We start from the raw sequence: 12,164 nt of genomic DNA, 5'->3' as shown, positions 1-12,164 counted from the left end.
GCATCATCCTACTTCTACTTGGGCCAAAAATAACCACTGAAACGAAATGATCAAAACCAAACGCTATTTTCCAAAACAACCGCCGTTCCCTGTGGGTGACCACTCTGCGCAGGCAGCGAGGATCTCCTTTGCTTTTGGCTGAGAACCGGGGATTCACGGAGGCGGGGCTGGGCAGGGGGTGGCGGGTGAAATTATTCCCAGGAGTGGCCGGGCGCGGCGCGTGCGTGAACTGGCCGCGGTAATATATGCTGCCATTAAGAATCCGGGCAGCTTCCAGCGCTCGGGGCTCCGGGACGCATGTGTTGCTGGAATTCAATCCGTGGGGGGAATGCAGATTGGGCTGCGACCTACTGGGTTTGATTTATGAACTGTTACTCTAGCGATTGTTTACACATTGCATTTCAGAGCCCCCGCGCACCCTCCGGGCGGCGGCCGCTCGCTCCGCTGACGCGGGAATCCGCCGCAGCCTCCAAGGCCTCCCTCCACCAGCCCTCCACCCCCCACCCTGGGGGGAGGAGACCCGCAGCTCCCTCCCACCTTCACCTTGTCCTAGAAATCAGATTTCGATTTCCTTGAACCCAGAGGCGGCGAACATTCGTTTCTGTCGCCACCCCCCACCCCCCAAGCCTGCTCCAGTTTCCGAGGCCTTGGACCCCGGTCTCCTCTGCTCGTGTTTACTCTCGAATGTTTACTTCTCCGTAAGGCCATGCGGGGCCTATAAATAGGAGAGGTGGAAGCAGCTCGCCTGCCGGATCAATAGGGCCCCGTCTCCTCGCCATTTCAGCTGAGCTGTCTTATTAATTATGAAAGGATTCACCTGCTCCCTGCCAGGGACCACAGCCTGTAGGCCCCTTTGCTGGAGCCCTTAATGGCGGTTCGTTCAAGCTGCCTCAGGCCACCGCAGAGGAAAAGGCGAATCGTGGTTAGGGCTCGGCCTGCCGGGATGGTGGTTAGGGCTCCGACCCGCCTGGGGCGGGGTCTGCGTGTGTCCTCTCGCGCAAGCCCAGTTCCCCCTAAACCTCACCTAGAACTAACATCTCTGCTTTTCACTTATCAAAAATACAACTGCCTCTTCCTCTTCTTTCAGTAAACAGAATTTCGGAAAAGTGACAAAGTGACCTAGTTGAGGAGGGTCTGCTTGAAGGTGGTAGGTTACCAACTGGCTTGTGAACAGGTGCATTTATCATCTGGCATCCCGTGTCCCTACAGGGAATCCCGAGAACTGGACCAAGAAAGCAGGCTTGGGGCAGGAAACAAACAGACACCCCCGTTTCAAACAATAACTTTTATTTTATACTTCTCTATACTTTGTAGCAAATCTTTTTTTTTTTTGCTGAATTTAATTTATAATAAACTTTTTAAATTACATCTCTCTCTTTTTTTTAAAATCAAGGCTCTTTTATGTCAAAATCTTTTTTTTTAACTATATTTTAGATTAACATTTAACATCCCCCCCTGTGATCTATACCGTTGGATATTCAGGTATTACCGTATGTGTAACAGCTAAAACGAGAGGGAAAATAAAGGCAGTGGACTTTGAAAGATGCATCAACAACACCAGGTAAAGCTTAACCTCTCAGTGACTTTAGCAACGATTCTGCTGGCAGCCTTTCCCTATACCCCCGAGATTTCCTCAATCCTTTCCCTCTCTCCCTCCTATCCTTAAAACACAAAGTCAACGATCTGTCCTTTCACTTTCCTCGAGGAGAAATGTGCAGTGGAAATGATCAAAACAAGATACTGTGGAAGAAAGATGTGAGCGTGAGTTATTCACCATATGCCTTCCTCGCGGACATCTCTCTTGATTTCATTCCCCTGGCCTTCTCCTCTCCTCTCTTTGCTATTAGGAGGAGCCCATCATTTGTCATGTATTAACATGATTAATATAGTAGGTGGCCCAGGGCCGTTCCTGAGATTCTTGTGCCAAAAAAATAAAAATTAAAAAAGAAATGGGGTGGGTTTGCCGTTTTCCTTATTTTTGTGTGAAGACGGACTAAAGCTGAGGTCCGGTTTTGGCTGTGCTTGCTTGCTCACTGATTGGTAACATTTGGCAAATAAAACACAAGAAATCGAACGAAATCAAAAGGAGAATCGGAATTTCCCACAATCCTATATGAGTGTTTTCAGCATCACAGAGAATCACAACGTCCCCAAAGAACGAATGGATCTTCCTCTCGATTTCCGGGAGCATGGAGTGAGTGTGGGTGGGCGCGCGGGGGGGAGCCGGCCCCGCGCTCAGAAGGAAAGCCAAGTCGCTAAAGCTGCCGAGAGAGACACCAGAAGCACTGGGAGCGCCGGGAGCAGGGACCCCGCCGCCCCGTTGCCGCTGCCGCAGAGTTCGAATAAGCTGCCTTGGATGTTGAGGTTTTTGGATTCTTTTCTCAGTTTATCCCACATATCTTTCGCCCCTTCCTGGCAATCCGTAAGGGCTGTGACCGTGCAGCTGTGGAAATCCTCCCAGTATCTGGCGAGGAACAGAACAAAACGGAAGAAGCAGGTTGACTTTGGGCTCGGGGAGGACCCGGGCCTGCGCCGCTGCGCCCCTGCGCCTCCCGGGTCGCGGCCTCGCAAACCTCCCGGGGACGCCTCCCCCCATCTCCCCACGCCACCTCTTCTCCACCGTCCCGGCGCTTGAGTCGGGCCAGGCGGGCCCTCGCCAGACCTCGGCCCACCCAGGAAGCCGCCGTCCAAGGACAGAGGCCGCCCCCTTCGGCGTCTGGTTTCCCTTTCCCGCTCCCTGGCAGGGACCCGGCAGCCGGGAGCCGGGCCGCACCGGCTGCGCCGCGCTGGCACCTCGGCCTGCTCAAACAGATTGCTCGTCCTCCTCGGGGAAAGCTAGGAAAACAGTGCTAAGCCTTGCAAGCTGCCGCCCATTAATGCCTCTTAGCTTGCAAGATGGGTTACTTGCTCTGAACACGGCCCTCCCCTCTTGGCTTCTCACTTTCTCCTCCCCCTCGTCCCTTCTGTGTCCCTCCTCCCCCCACTCGCTGCGGTACTCTCTCGCCTTCGCCCGCACTCTCCCTCCTCCCTTCCTTTTGTTTCCCGTTCTCCGATTTTCCCATCCTTTCTTCTTCCCTTCTTTGTCTTCCTCCTTTTCCCTCCCCTCGGTTTTCCTCTGTTCAGTTCCTCACTTCCTCTTCCTCCGCCTCTTCCCCTTCCTCTTCGGCCCTCCGTGGCCCCTGGCCTTGCTCTCCACAGTCCCCCGGCTCTGATTCGGTCCGGAGACGCCTGCCTGCCTCTCCCCTCCCCGGGTCGGTGAGTGTCAGTGCCCTAGGGCCAGCTCCGTAGCCACCTTCTGCTTTCGCAAATCCCGGAGCGCCCGGCCTGGGCGCTCTGTCCCTCCTCTTCTCCCCCTCCGCAGTCTTTCATAGGCTTGGGACCCCACGAAGCCTCCTCCCCACGGTCTGCCGGTGTAGTCACAGCCCCCAGGCCGGGACTCCGGTGCCGCCGCGGTGCCCACCGCTGCCAGCCTTCTTGGGACCCCTCTCCCTGTCCTCGCTCCCCGCCTCTTCCCGGTGCCCCGCGCTTTCTTCCTCAGCCGCTTCCTCCTCCTCCGCTGAGCTCCTAGCCCCGCCCCCACAACCTTCAACCAACCTGTCCTTTTTTATTGTCCCCCTTTCTTCTGAAAACCCAAAATAGATCCCTAGACTAAATATAATTCCAACCCGTGATCGATTCCTGGGGCGCTGTCTCCTTTCGGTGCTCGGTCGATCTGTGCGTCTCGGTAACTCCGGGCTGGCTCCCACTTAGCCCGGGCCTTTAGTGCCAGGTCACTAGCGACCGCCCTCCACGCAATTTGGTTGTATTTTCTCCTATCTCTCCCTTCTGCTCGCTAGCCTGGACTGTAAGTACGTTGAAGGCAAGCACCATGTTTGATTTATCCGTGTTTCCACTCCCACCCCATCCCCTGGCTAATAGAAAAGATATAAATGCTTGTTGGATTGCCTTGAGCTCTGGCTGTTTTGTAATGACCTTTATGAGTCTCTAATTTATGAGGACTGCGGATCCTGAACCACAGGGCTTCCAGGTGCCTCAATTCGTAATAAATAGCAAGATTTAGAGAAACTAAGAGAAGCAGGGACAGCTCTCTGCTATAATTGCACGTCCCAAAGTATATCTAAATCTCTCCTTTTTTATGCATGCCCAGATGAGGACAGGACCCTCTTGGAAGAGGACTATGGTGGAAAGTGGCTGATATCCACATGGAACTGAGAGGGGGTGGGCTTCAGCAGAGTGTTGAGCAACCAGTGCCACTAAAGAAGTGAGCCCAGACCGCAGCAGGGGTCCCCCTCACTTCCATTCTCCGGACCAAGCCCTGCTAAAAAATTAAAATAACTTGGAATAACCAAATTCTGGCAAATAATGGAATATTGGGGAGCTGATCTATATTTAACCTTTCATCCAGCTTTATAGATATACTCTTACCTATCATCAGACATTCAGGATTAAAGTAGGTGGGCATGCAACCCAGATCCCGCCTTTTGTCCTTTTCTGGTGGGAAAGTACCAGCCACCGAACTGCTGTGACTGTTGGAGGACACCAGGGTATTTAGGAAAGTGTGTGGCAAAATTGACCCCCATTTAAATGCTCATAATTTAAACAAATAAACACCCCCCTCCCCAGGAATTAGAGAGAGGACAAGGACTTCACAGTATAAAAAAGGTGGTGCAGAAAATTGTTTCTCCAACCTACAGGGAACAGGGAACACCTCTTGTCTTGGCATTTTTTGGAAGGGTTATTATTGGGCAAGGGGTGGGAGTTACAGCTCTTTCTGAAAAATAAAGTAAAATAAATGTGTGTGTGTGTGTGTGTGTGTGTGTGTGTGTGTGTGTGTGTTGCAGAGGATGGAGGTACTTCAAGGTCTGCAGCAGCTAAAATGTTGCTGGTCTACCACAGCCGGGCTCTCTACTAGTTACTTCCTTTGCCAGTGGGAGCTGTACTTTCCAGTCAAGCTCTGGGAAAAGTCACCCACCCTACCTGACTGTGAACTGGTTCCTAGCCCTTAGCTGCCCTGGCCTGGGGATACCGAGCAGATGCAGAGAGGAGGGGGTGGAGCAAGGAGGGTGGCTACTCTACACCTCTAATCTGCCACAGACTCGGCAGATATCGTCACTGGGTGCCCAGGACTTACTTTCTTTGGGCAAAATCATTGGCACAAAACAAAATATCCCTTCAGTCTCTCTCTTAGAAAGAGGAAGAGGGACCCACTCTCCCTTGCCTACATCTCAATGTTCTTGGTGTGTATTGGAAGGCGGTTTCATCAGGGGAAATGGACCAAACAGGAGAGTGACTTTTCCTTTATGCAAACCTAGTATTTCCTAAAAAGCTCCTCAAACCAGAACCAAACGTTTTTCGGAGAGTACCCAGCAGTCCACTCATGCACGCAAAAAAAAGAATGATGAAGACTGCCTCAAAGTAGAGCGAGGAACTGCTAGCAGCTCTCCAGGCCCCTCCGGGTTCAGTGCGCTGAGTGCGCGCGCCTCTGTGGGTGCCAGTGGAGCTGCGCAGGGCTGGGATTGGCCCCCGCGTGGGAGGATCATCCTCTGCCCATCTCAGGCCACAGGGTCCCCTTGGGTAGTGCAGACCCTGGCCAATGTCCGAGGGCTAGCCCGCACGGATTAGCGCTGGCGGGGAATTCAGAGCTCAGGCGGGTAGGCGAGGCCCTCTCCGACCTCAGCAGCGCCCCCCAGAATGGAAACCTAGCATGCCAAAGAGAACACTTACGTGCACACGGTCTTGATGTTCGTCTTGTCGTCCAGGCCCTGCGGGTAGTTGGCCATGCTGTCGCCCAGCTTGAGCAAACAGTCCGAAAAGCCCTTAAAGACCGCATCGCACTTGCCCGCTGCTCTCACGGCCTGCACCAGGTACGCTGCGGGGAGGAGGGGACACCGGTCAGCAGCGCCGCGACCCTGCCCTACAGCCCCCCGGCCCACGAGCCCCGTCAAGCCGCCGCGTCCACTAGCGCCCAGCCTTGCGGGACGCCTGTGTTAAAGGTGAATGAAAGATGTGGCCCAAGAATGACTGACCCGCCCCCAACTAGTGTCCGGTGCCTACGGGTCGGGTGGGTGAGCATGTGCGGGAGGGGGAGTTGAGTCCATTCCTTTCCTGCAGCTCCCTCCAGCATCTCACTCTGCATCTATCTTTTTCTGTTTCCCTCGCCCCCTCTTCTCACCTCCCCCGTCTCTTTTATTTCTCCCTTTCTCCTCACTCCCTCCTTCGTTTCCCAACACTTCCCCAGCAAGTCCGTCCTGGCTCTCGAAGTGCAATCTTGCATTTCTGAGGTGACAGAGGGGGTCACGACAGCAGAGTGCGGGGGAGAGGAAGAGGTGGGCGAGGCGGCAACGCGTGGGGCCACGCCGCTGAACCCCAGGCCACGACGTGCGAGAAAGCCTCGGGCCGGCGCGCGGTGCTTGGTGGGTTCTCAGCAAACACTGCTGAATGAATAAATTAATAAAGTGTCTGGAACCCGGCAGCAGCCACCGAGGTGGATTGTTTCATTATAAAACAGATTGCCTACCGTGGAGTTTGTGTTCCGAGGGAGATCCTCGCAGGCACCCTCTCCACCCCACTGAGTGAGAGCAGCCTCGGTGTCCGGAGACTGGGCGGGGGTGACGAGTGGTCGGGGCAGTCAGGACCCAGCAAAGTCACGGCTGTGTTTGCGCGGGTGACCCCGGGTTATCTCCGCGAAGGCCAAATCCGTGAGCCTCTGGTTGCGGCTGAGCTCCCCACACACCCAGAAAAACCGGCCACCACTCCCGCCCGCAGCGGGTGGGACCTTTTCTCTCCAGGCCCCAACTCTGAGGGGCACAGGTGGCAGTCGCCTGGGGCTCTGGGCCTCTAGCTCCTGGTTCCCTCCGGAGGGGAGGGAGCCGGGATAGCGGCTGGGACCGTGGGAGGAGGGGAGCGGGGAGGTAACCCAAGCGGCACCTAAGTCCTCGCTCCTGGCTTCGGGGCGGTCAAACCCCAAGGCGCCGGACTGCCGCTGCGAAGGCCATATCTCTCCACCCCAAGGCCAACAAATGGCTAAACGTTCGATGGCTCTTGGCCAAAAGCACGCCGGGGGCCAGGAGGGGCGCCAGTAGCGTTGATCCGCGCTGTTGGGGCTGGGGGAGCAGAGGGAAGGGGCGAATCTTAGAATCGAAATCGGCCTCCAGTACCCACGACCCTGAGCGCTCGCCCCCTTCCTGGGCAGTGTTCTGACCGCCACCGCTTGCGTAGGAATGTGTCCGGAGAGGACTTTATACCTCACTGCCCCCACCACCCTCAGCCGCTGGTCCCCGAGAGCTGGGCCAGACGCAGACCAGAGGAAGGTGACCGAACCTGCCTGCAGCAGCCTCCGAGAGTGCCCCGTTTGCAAATTGCAGCAGGAAGAGCGAGGCGGGCCTTGCGCTTTCTAATCCGGAACGGGAAGCGCCGGGGAAGGGAAGGGACTAAGGTTAACTTCGACCTCCGCTCGGGCAGAGACGTAAACCTTCATAAATCTCCTTCCCCCCACCTCCGAGAAATATTAAAAGGCCTTGCGACTGCAATATTTAATATAACACTGAGAGAGAATAAACGAATCTTTGTTGTGCTAGAATGCGGTCACAATGAAATGAACCCTACGCGTCCTCTTCTATAATGCATGCCACAAATGCTGCTTTGCAGCGTCGAAACGGAATAAAATACAGTTCATCTTCCCCTCCCCCACCCAGCTCCAGTCTCTCCTTACCCTTTACCTCCACCCCCAAAACTCAGTGGCAAAAAAGTAGCCCCTAAGATGTACAGACAATATTTTAAAGGGGAATTGGGGCTCGCCTGGGGCGGGAAGCGCTCCTGTCACGTTATCTTTGCGGGCGCTGCTGGAAGAGAAGACCCTCCCTCCACACCGCGCATGTGTGAGTGTGTGCGTGTGTAAAATAAGAAGTCGTGAATTTTTTTTTTTTTCAACTATGACTGCTTCGTCTCTAGTTCGCTGTGGGAGGACCGGGGCTTGCGCGCGGGACGCGTTTTGAGGCTTATGCATCTGAGCAGGTCATAGCCCGCGCGACCCTCGCTGTCCTTCCTGAACCCCGCTTCAGCGAGGCTCCGGAGGGCGACCCGGGCTCCTTCCCTGTCCTCTCCGATGTCCATGTCCTGTGCCTTTCCTATCCGTTCATTCATTCGTTCGACCTCTCATTCATTTCAAACTTCCTCCCGCGTGTCTTCATTTGTGCTCACCACCCTCTCCATTTCCCCGTCCCTTCCCAACCCCCACTTTTGTTGCCAAATGTCAATGACTTGGGATAGCTCCCAGCCATGAATTAAAGATCGAGGCTCTGGTGCGGGAAAGGGCAGACATTCGGGAACAAACATGCTCAATTTCAATTCCATAGCCAACAAATGGTCATTTTCCAGCCGAGGTTAATGTGTTCCAAGAGTATCCCGCAAGCACAAATGCTCTCTCTCTTTTTCTCTTTAACCCCTCCAAAGTAAGGTTATATCCCTCCAGGAAAACAACCCCAAACCTGCTCCCATGAAAATCCCTGTATCAAAAATAACCGCTGTCTCCTGCTCTCTAAAAATTTGCAGGCTAATTGCTAAATGTCACATTCACTTATTTCCAACATTTAAGGCATTTGCTGCAATTAGCATTTTTTATATTTATTCAATCTCTTTGCACTAATGTCAAAGATTCAAAAGAACCAGATTCAAAATATCAAGTCATTTCTTAAAGGAAAACGCCAACATCCTGCACATAGTCTAAAATCCCTGTAATGTTCATGCAACAAAATACACAAAATCATGTCAAATGCATAAAAACCCACTGCAGAGAATCCATTTTTAATATACAGATAACTCCAAACCCTGTTTCTTCCACATTTCTCATGAAGAGAAATGTACATTTTCTGTTGCCCCATTCCCTAAAGCACCCTCCCACCCAAATACTGCAAGGGTTTGTCTGTAAAGAATGCTACAGCCTGAAATGGTAGGAGGCAACGATTCCCTCAGTCTCCAGAAAACCCGTTTGAAGAGTTTCTATTTTTTCTCTTGTCCATTCTATTAATAATCTACTTCACTTTCACTTTCAGGTCAGGTTAATTAATGCTCCGACCTGCATCGAAGAAGTGGGTTTTCTAGTGCTGGCTTCCATCACGTCTTCCTCATTCTGGATGGAAAACGCGAACTTTTAAAAGCCCCAAACAGTATAACTACGACTCAACATTCCTTAACATAAAATGGGGACTAAATAAATCCGTAATAATTACCCCCAAACAAACAAAAATAAGAATCCCCCCATATGGCATATTGCAAACACTTCTTAACCCTTTCGTAGATATAAAATACAGATGCCTATGTGGAAAGGAACAGGAAAATATTCATAGAATATTATACCCACGTATATTTGGCTGAATTCAACCTCCTTAATGATAAGCCTATTAAAATATGTGCTCTGGGGTTCCCTATCGTTCTCAGTTTGCTCTCCAGCCGGGTCTGCGGTGCCCGGTGCAAACCCTGCAGCTAGGATATGGGGGGTAGGGGGGCGGGAGAATGACAAAGTTCTAAATGCAGCAGTCTGAGCCCCGAAATATCTTTGCTTTCTGCACATAAACTTTCCATTCTAGCTGCCTAGCCATCTTGTTCCTGCATTCACCTTTCGACCCTTCAAAATAATACCTTGCAGCATCGCAGGGGCCAATGCATTGCCCCAGAGCGCCTGAAACCTGCTTTAACCCGAGAAAGGGAAGCAAAAATGGACGTGCGCTTTGGGGGAAAAAAGGGGGGGAAACCCCCTTCTGAAAACGGCCAGCTGCATACATATCCTGGCGAACGTTTGGAGTGTCTCTCTCTCTCTCTCTCTTTTTAAGAAAAATCAACCCGGGACGCCCGAGTCCCTAGGAGCCGCTGCCCCCACCCTTGGGGTTTGCCGGCTTCTCCGCACCCCCGGGCAGCCAGTAGGTCCCCTCGGCGCCTCGGGCCGGCCGGCTACCGCCTGCCGACAGCCGCAAGCCTGGCCGGGCGGCCACTTACCTATTTGCACCGCGAGGATCAGTGAAATATATCTGCCGTTCAACTTAAGTCCCATCCTACGTTTAGTCAAACCATTTGCGACCGCAGACCTTTAAATAGTTAGTTTAGAGAACGCGGGGGAAAGCTGAAAAATAGGCATTGCCAACAAGTTCCAAGAGCGACGGAGACTTTATGCACGGGGAAGGCAGAGGGAGGAGAGAAAGAGAGGGAGCGAGGAAGAGAGAGAGAGAGAGAGAGAGAGAGAGAGAGAGAGAGAGAGAGAGAGAGAAAGAGAGAGAGAGGCTGAGAGAGAGAGGGGGAAGAGCTGGGAATGGTTCACTCCATTAGGAGGGGGCGGAGGAAGTACAGCCTCACGCCCACGAGCAGGCCTGACGTGGGGGATGACACGGAATGATTTTTTTTTTAAATAAAGACACCTTGGTAGAGATCGCCATTTATAGTCATCAGAAACTGGAATTAATCAGATATCTCCAATTAATGTACAATCCAAACGAATTCTCGCCTCCTGGGGGTGACCACTTGTCCGTCCCCGCAGCCACCCCCGCCTCCTCGCGGTTCCTGGGGCCCCCCCCAACCCCGCCCCCTCCCGGCGCGGAACAGGGGCTCCCTCTCCCCTCCCTGCCTGGAGCCGGGGAGTCCTGGCGCGCCCACTCGATTGTTTCAACTTGTTCCCCCTCCTCCATCAGCTCAACGGAGAATCCAGCCCCCTATCCCTACGTTGTAGTGGGGTTTAAACGAGCGAGAACGGGAAAGGGAAAACAGCTAAAGCAGCTCTATTAATTCGACATCCCCCCCGCCCCCCCCACCCACCCCCCGCCCCCCGCTCAGTCTCCTGTCCCCTGCACTTGCCTACTCTCTCTCCAACCCAGCAGCTGAGCTCTGCGCGCAGCCTAGGGCGCGTGAGCACACACTCACGCACACACACGCGCACGCCAATGAGCCGAGCGCCCCCTTGCCCGCCTGCTCACACCGCACGGGAGCGCGCACACACACCCAGGCCCTGGGGTTTAGTCTGCACACGTGGGGCCCCTGAAATCTCCACCAAGTGCCCTTGGTGAATCTCATCACTTCGGACGCCCCAGCCAGCGAGAGATGGGTTCACGAGACACAGCGACACCTGTTTTGGGGGACAGGAGAGCACGGAGAAACGAGCCTCTCTCTGCAAAGATGATTTTCTGATACTAGAGATTTTGCTAACTCAGTTTAGTTTCAAACTAAGAGCTTTAGGAAATTTCCTAGGCCATCGATAGTATGTGGGGTTCTTTCTGATCCTGATGCGCCTCTTGGGGTTATTTGTTGGGCCACACACACACGTACACACACGCACACACGTACATCACGTACGCACACGCACTCCCGCATCCATATACACCTGCACTGTCTTTTGATGCTCGGGCACAAATCCTGTGTAGACGCAGCGTACTCTGCAACGAAGTGCTTCTGCAGCTGCGTCTGTGCTCAGTGCAAGGTGCTAACGACGACAGCTTGAGTTAAGAATGAAAAATAAACAGGGCTGTTTCCTTTCTAAAGGCCGTTAAGCTTTGGTTTCTTTCCCTTCTGCACGAAAAGATGACTAAATCCCAGTTTTTTTAAATCAAAAGCTAAAGAAGGCATCGGCCAACTTTAAGTCCCCTAAGAAAGAACCCTCCCCCCCCACACACACAAAAAGAAAACGCCCCCTGAAATCTTCCAAAATTACACGAGAAAATATCAAGATATTAAATAAGCAGTAGAAATGCAAACGGATTAAGGAGATATCAAATCAAATTTACTTCCTTCAGGCAGCGTGCCATCTGCGCTCCCATCTCCTGGTCCCCACACTCAGCCATTTGGAGAAGCAGAGTCAGAAAAAGGGGCAAAAAAAGAGGGGTGGGACATGCTGTGGAGAGTGAGGGGCTGAAGGGGAGCGCGGGGGTACTGGCTGCAGCACTTTGTGACGTGGTGCCTCTGCACAGGGCGGCCGCGTCCCCGCGTCCCGCGGGAGCCGCAGACTCAGAGGTGTGGGCACGGGCCCCGGCCCCGGGGGCGGAGCCACGTAGCTCCACCCGGTGACGTCACCAGACCGGTGGGTGGGGTGGCCGGGGGCCCGCCTTTCCAGCGTCCAGGGGCTCTTTGGCAGCCCCGGTGTTTCCTTTCCTGGTGCTCAGAGGCTCCTGGAAGGGCCGAAAGCGTAG

At 53.6% G+C, this 12,164-nt stretch overlaps 1 protein-coding gene across 1 annotated transcript; it reads right to left on the bottom strand.

Annotated features, from left to right (window-relative positions):
* Nucleotides 1-1,465: 1,465 nt before the first annotated feature.
* NRN1 (neuritin 1) lies at nucleotides 1,466-11,985 on the bottom strand. The gene is made up of 3 exons (XM_043590886.1): nucleotides 9,991-11,985; nucleotides 5,725-5,869; nucleotides 1,466-2,464 (listed from the first exon to the last, which is right to left on the bottom strand). Exons 1-3 carry the CDS (start codon nucleotides 10,043-10,045, stop codon nucleotides 2,236-2,238), a joined length of 429 nt encoding a protein of 142 aa, XP_043446821.1. The 5' UTR covers nucleotides 10,046-11,985; the 3' UTR covers nucleotides 1,466-2,235.
* Between the last annotated feature and the right edge of the window lie 179 nt (nucleotides 11,986-12,164).

The sequence above is a fragment of the Prionailurus bengalensis genome, chromosome B2 (genome assembly GCF_016509475.1).
Source record: "Prionailurus bengalensis isolate Pbe53 chromosome B2, Fcat_Pben_1.1_paternal_pri, whole genome shotgun sequence".
Lineage (NCBI taxonomy): Eukaryota > Metazoa > Chordata > Mammalia > Carnivora > Felidae > Prionailurus > Prionailurus bengalensis.
This window is presented reverse-complemented; position numbering and strand designations above follow the sequence as displayed.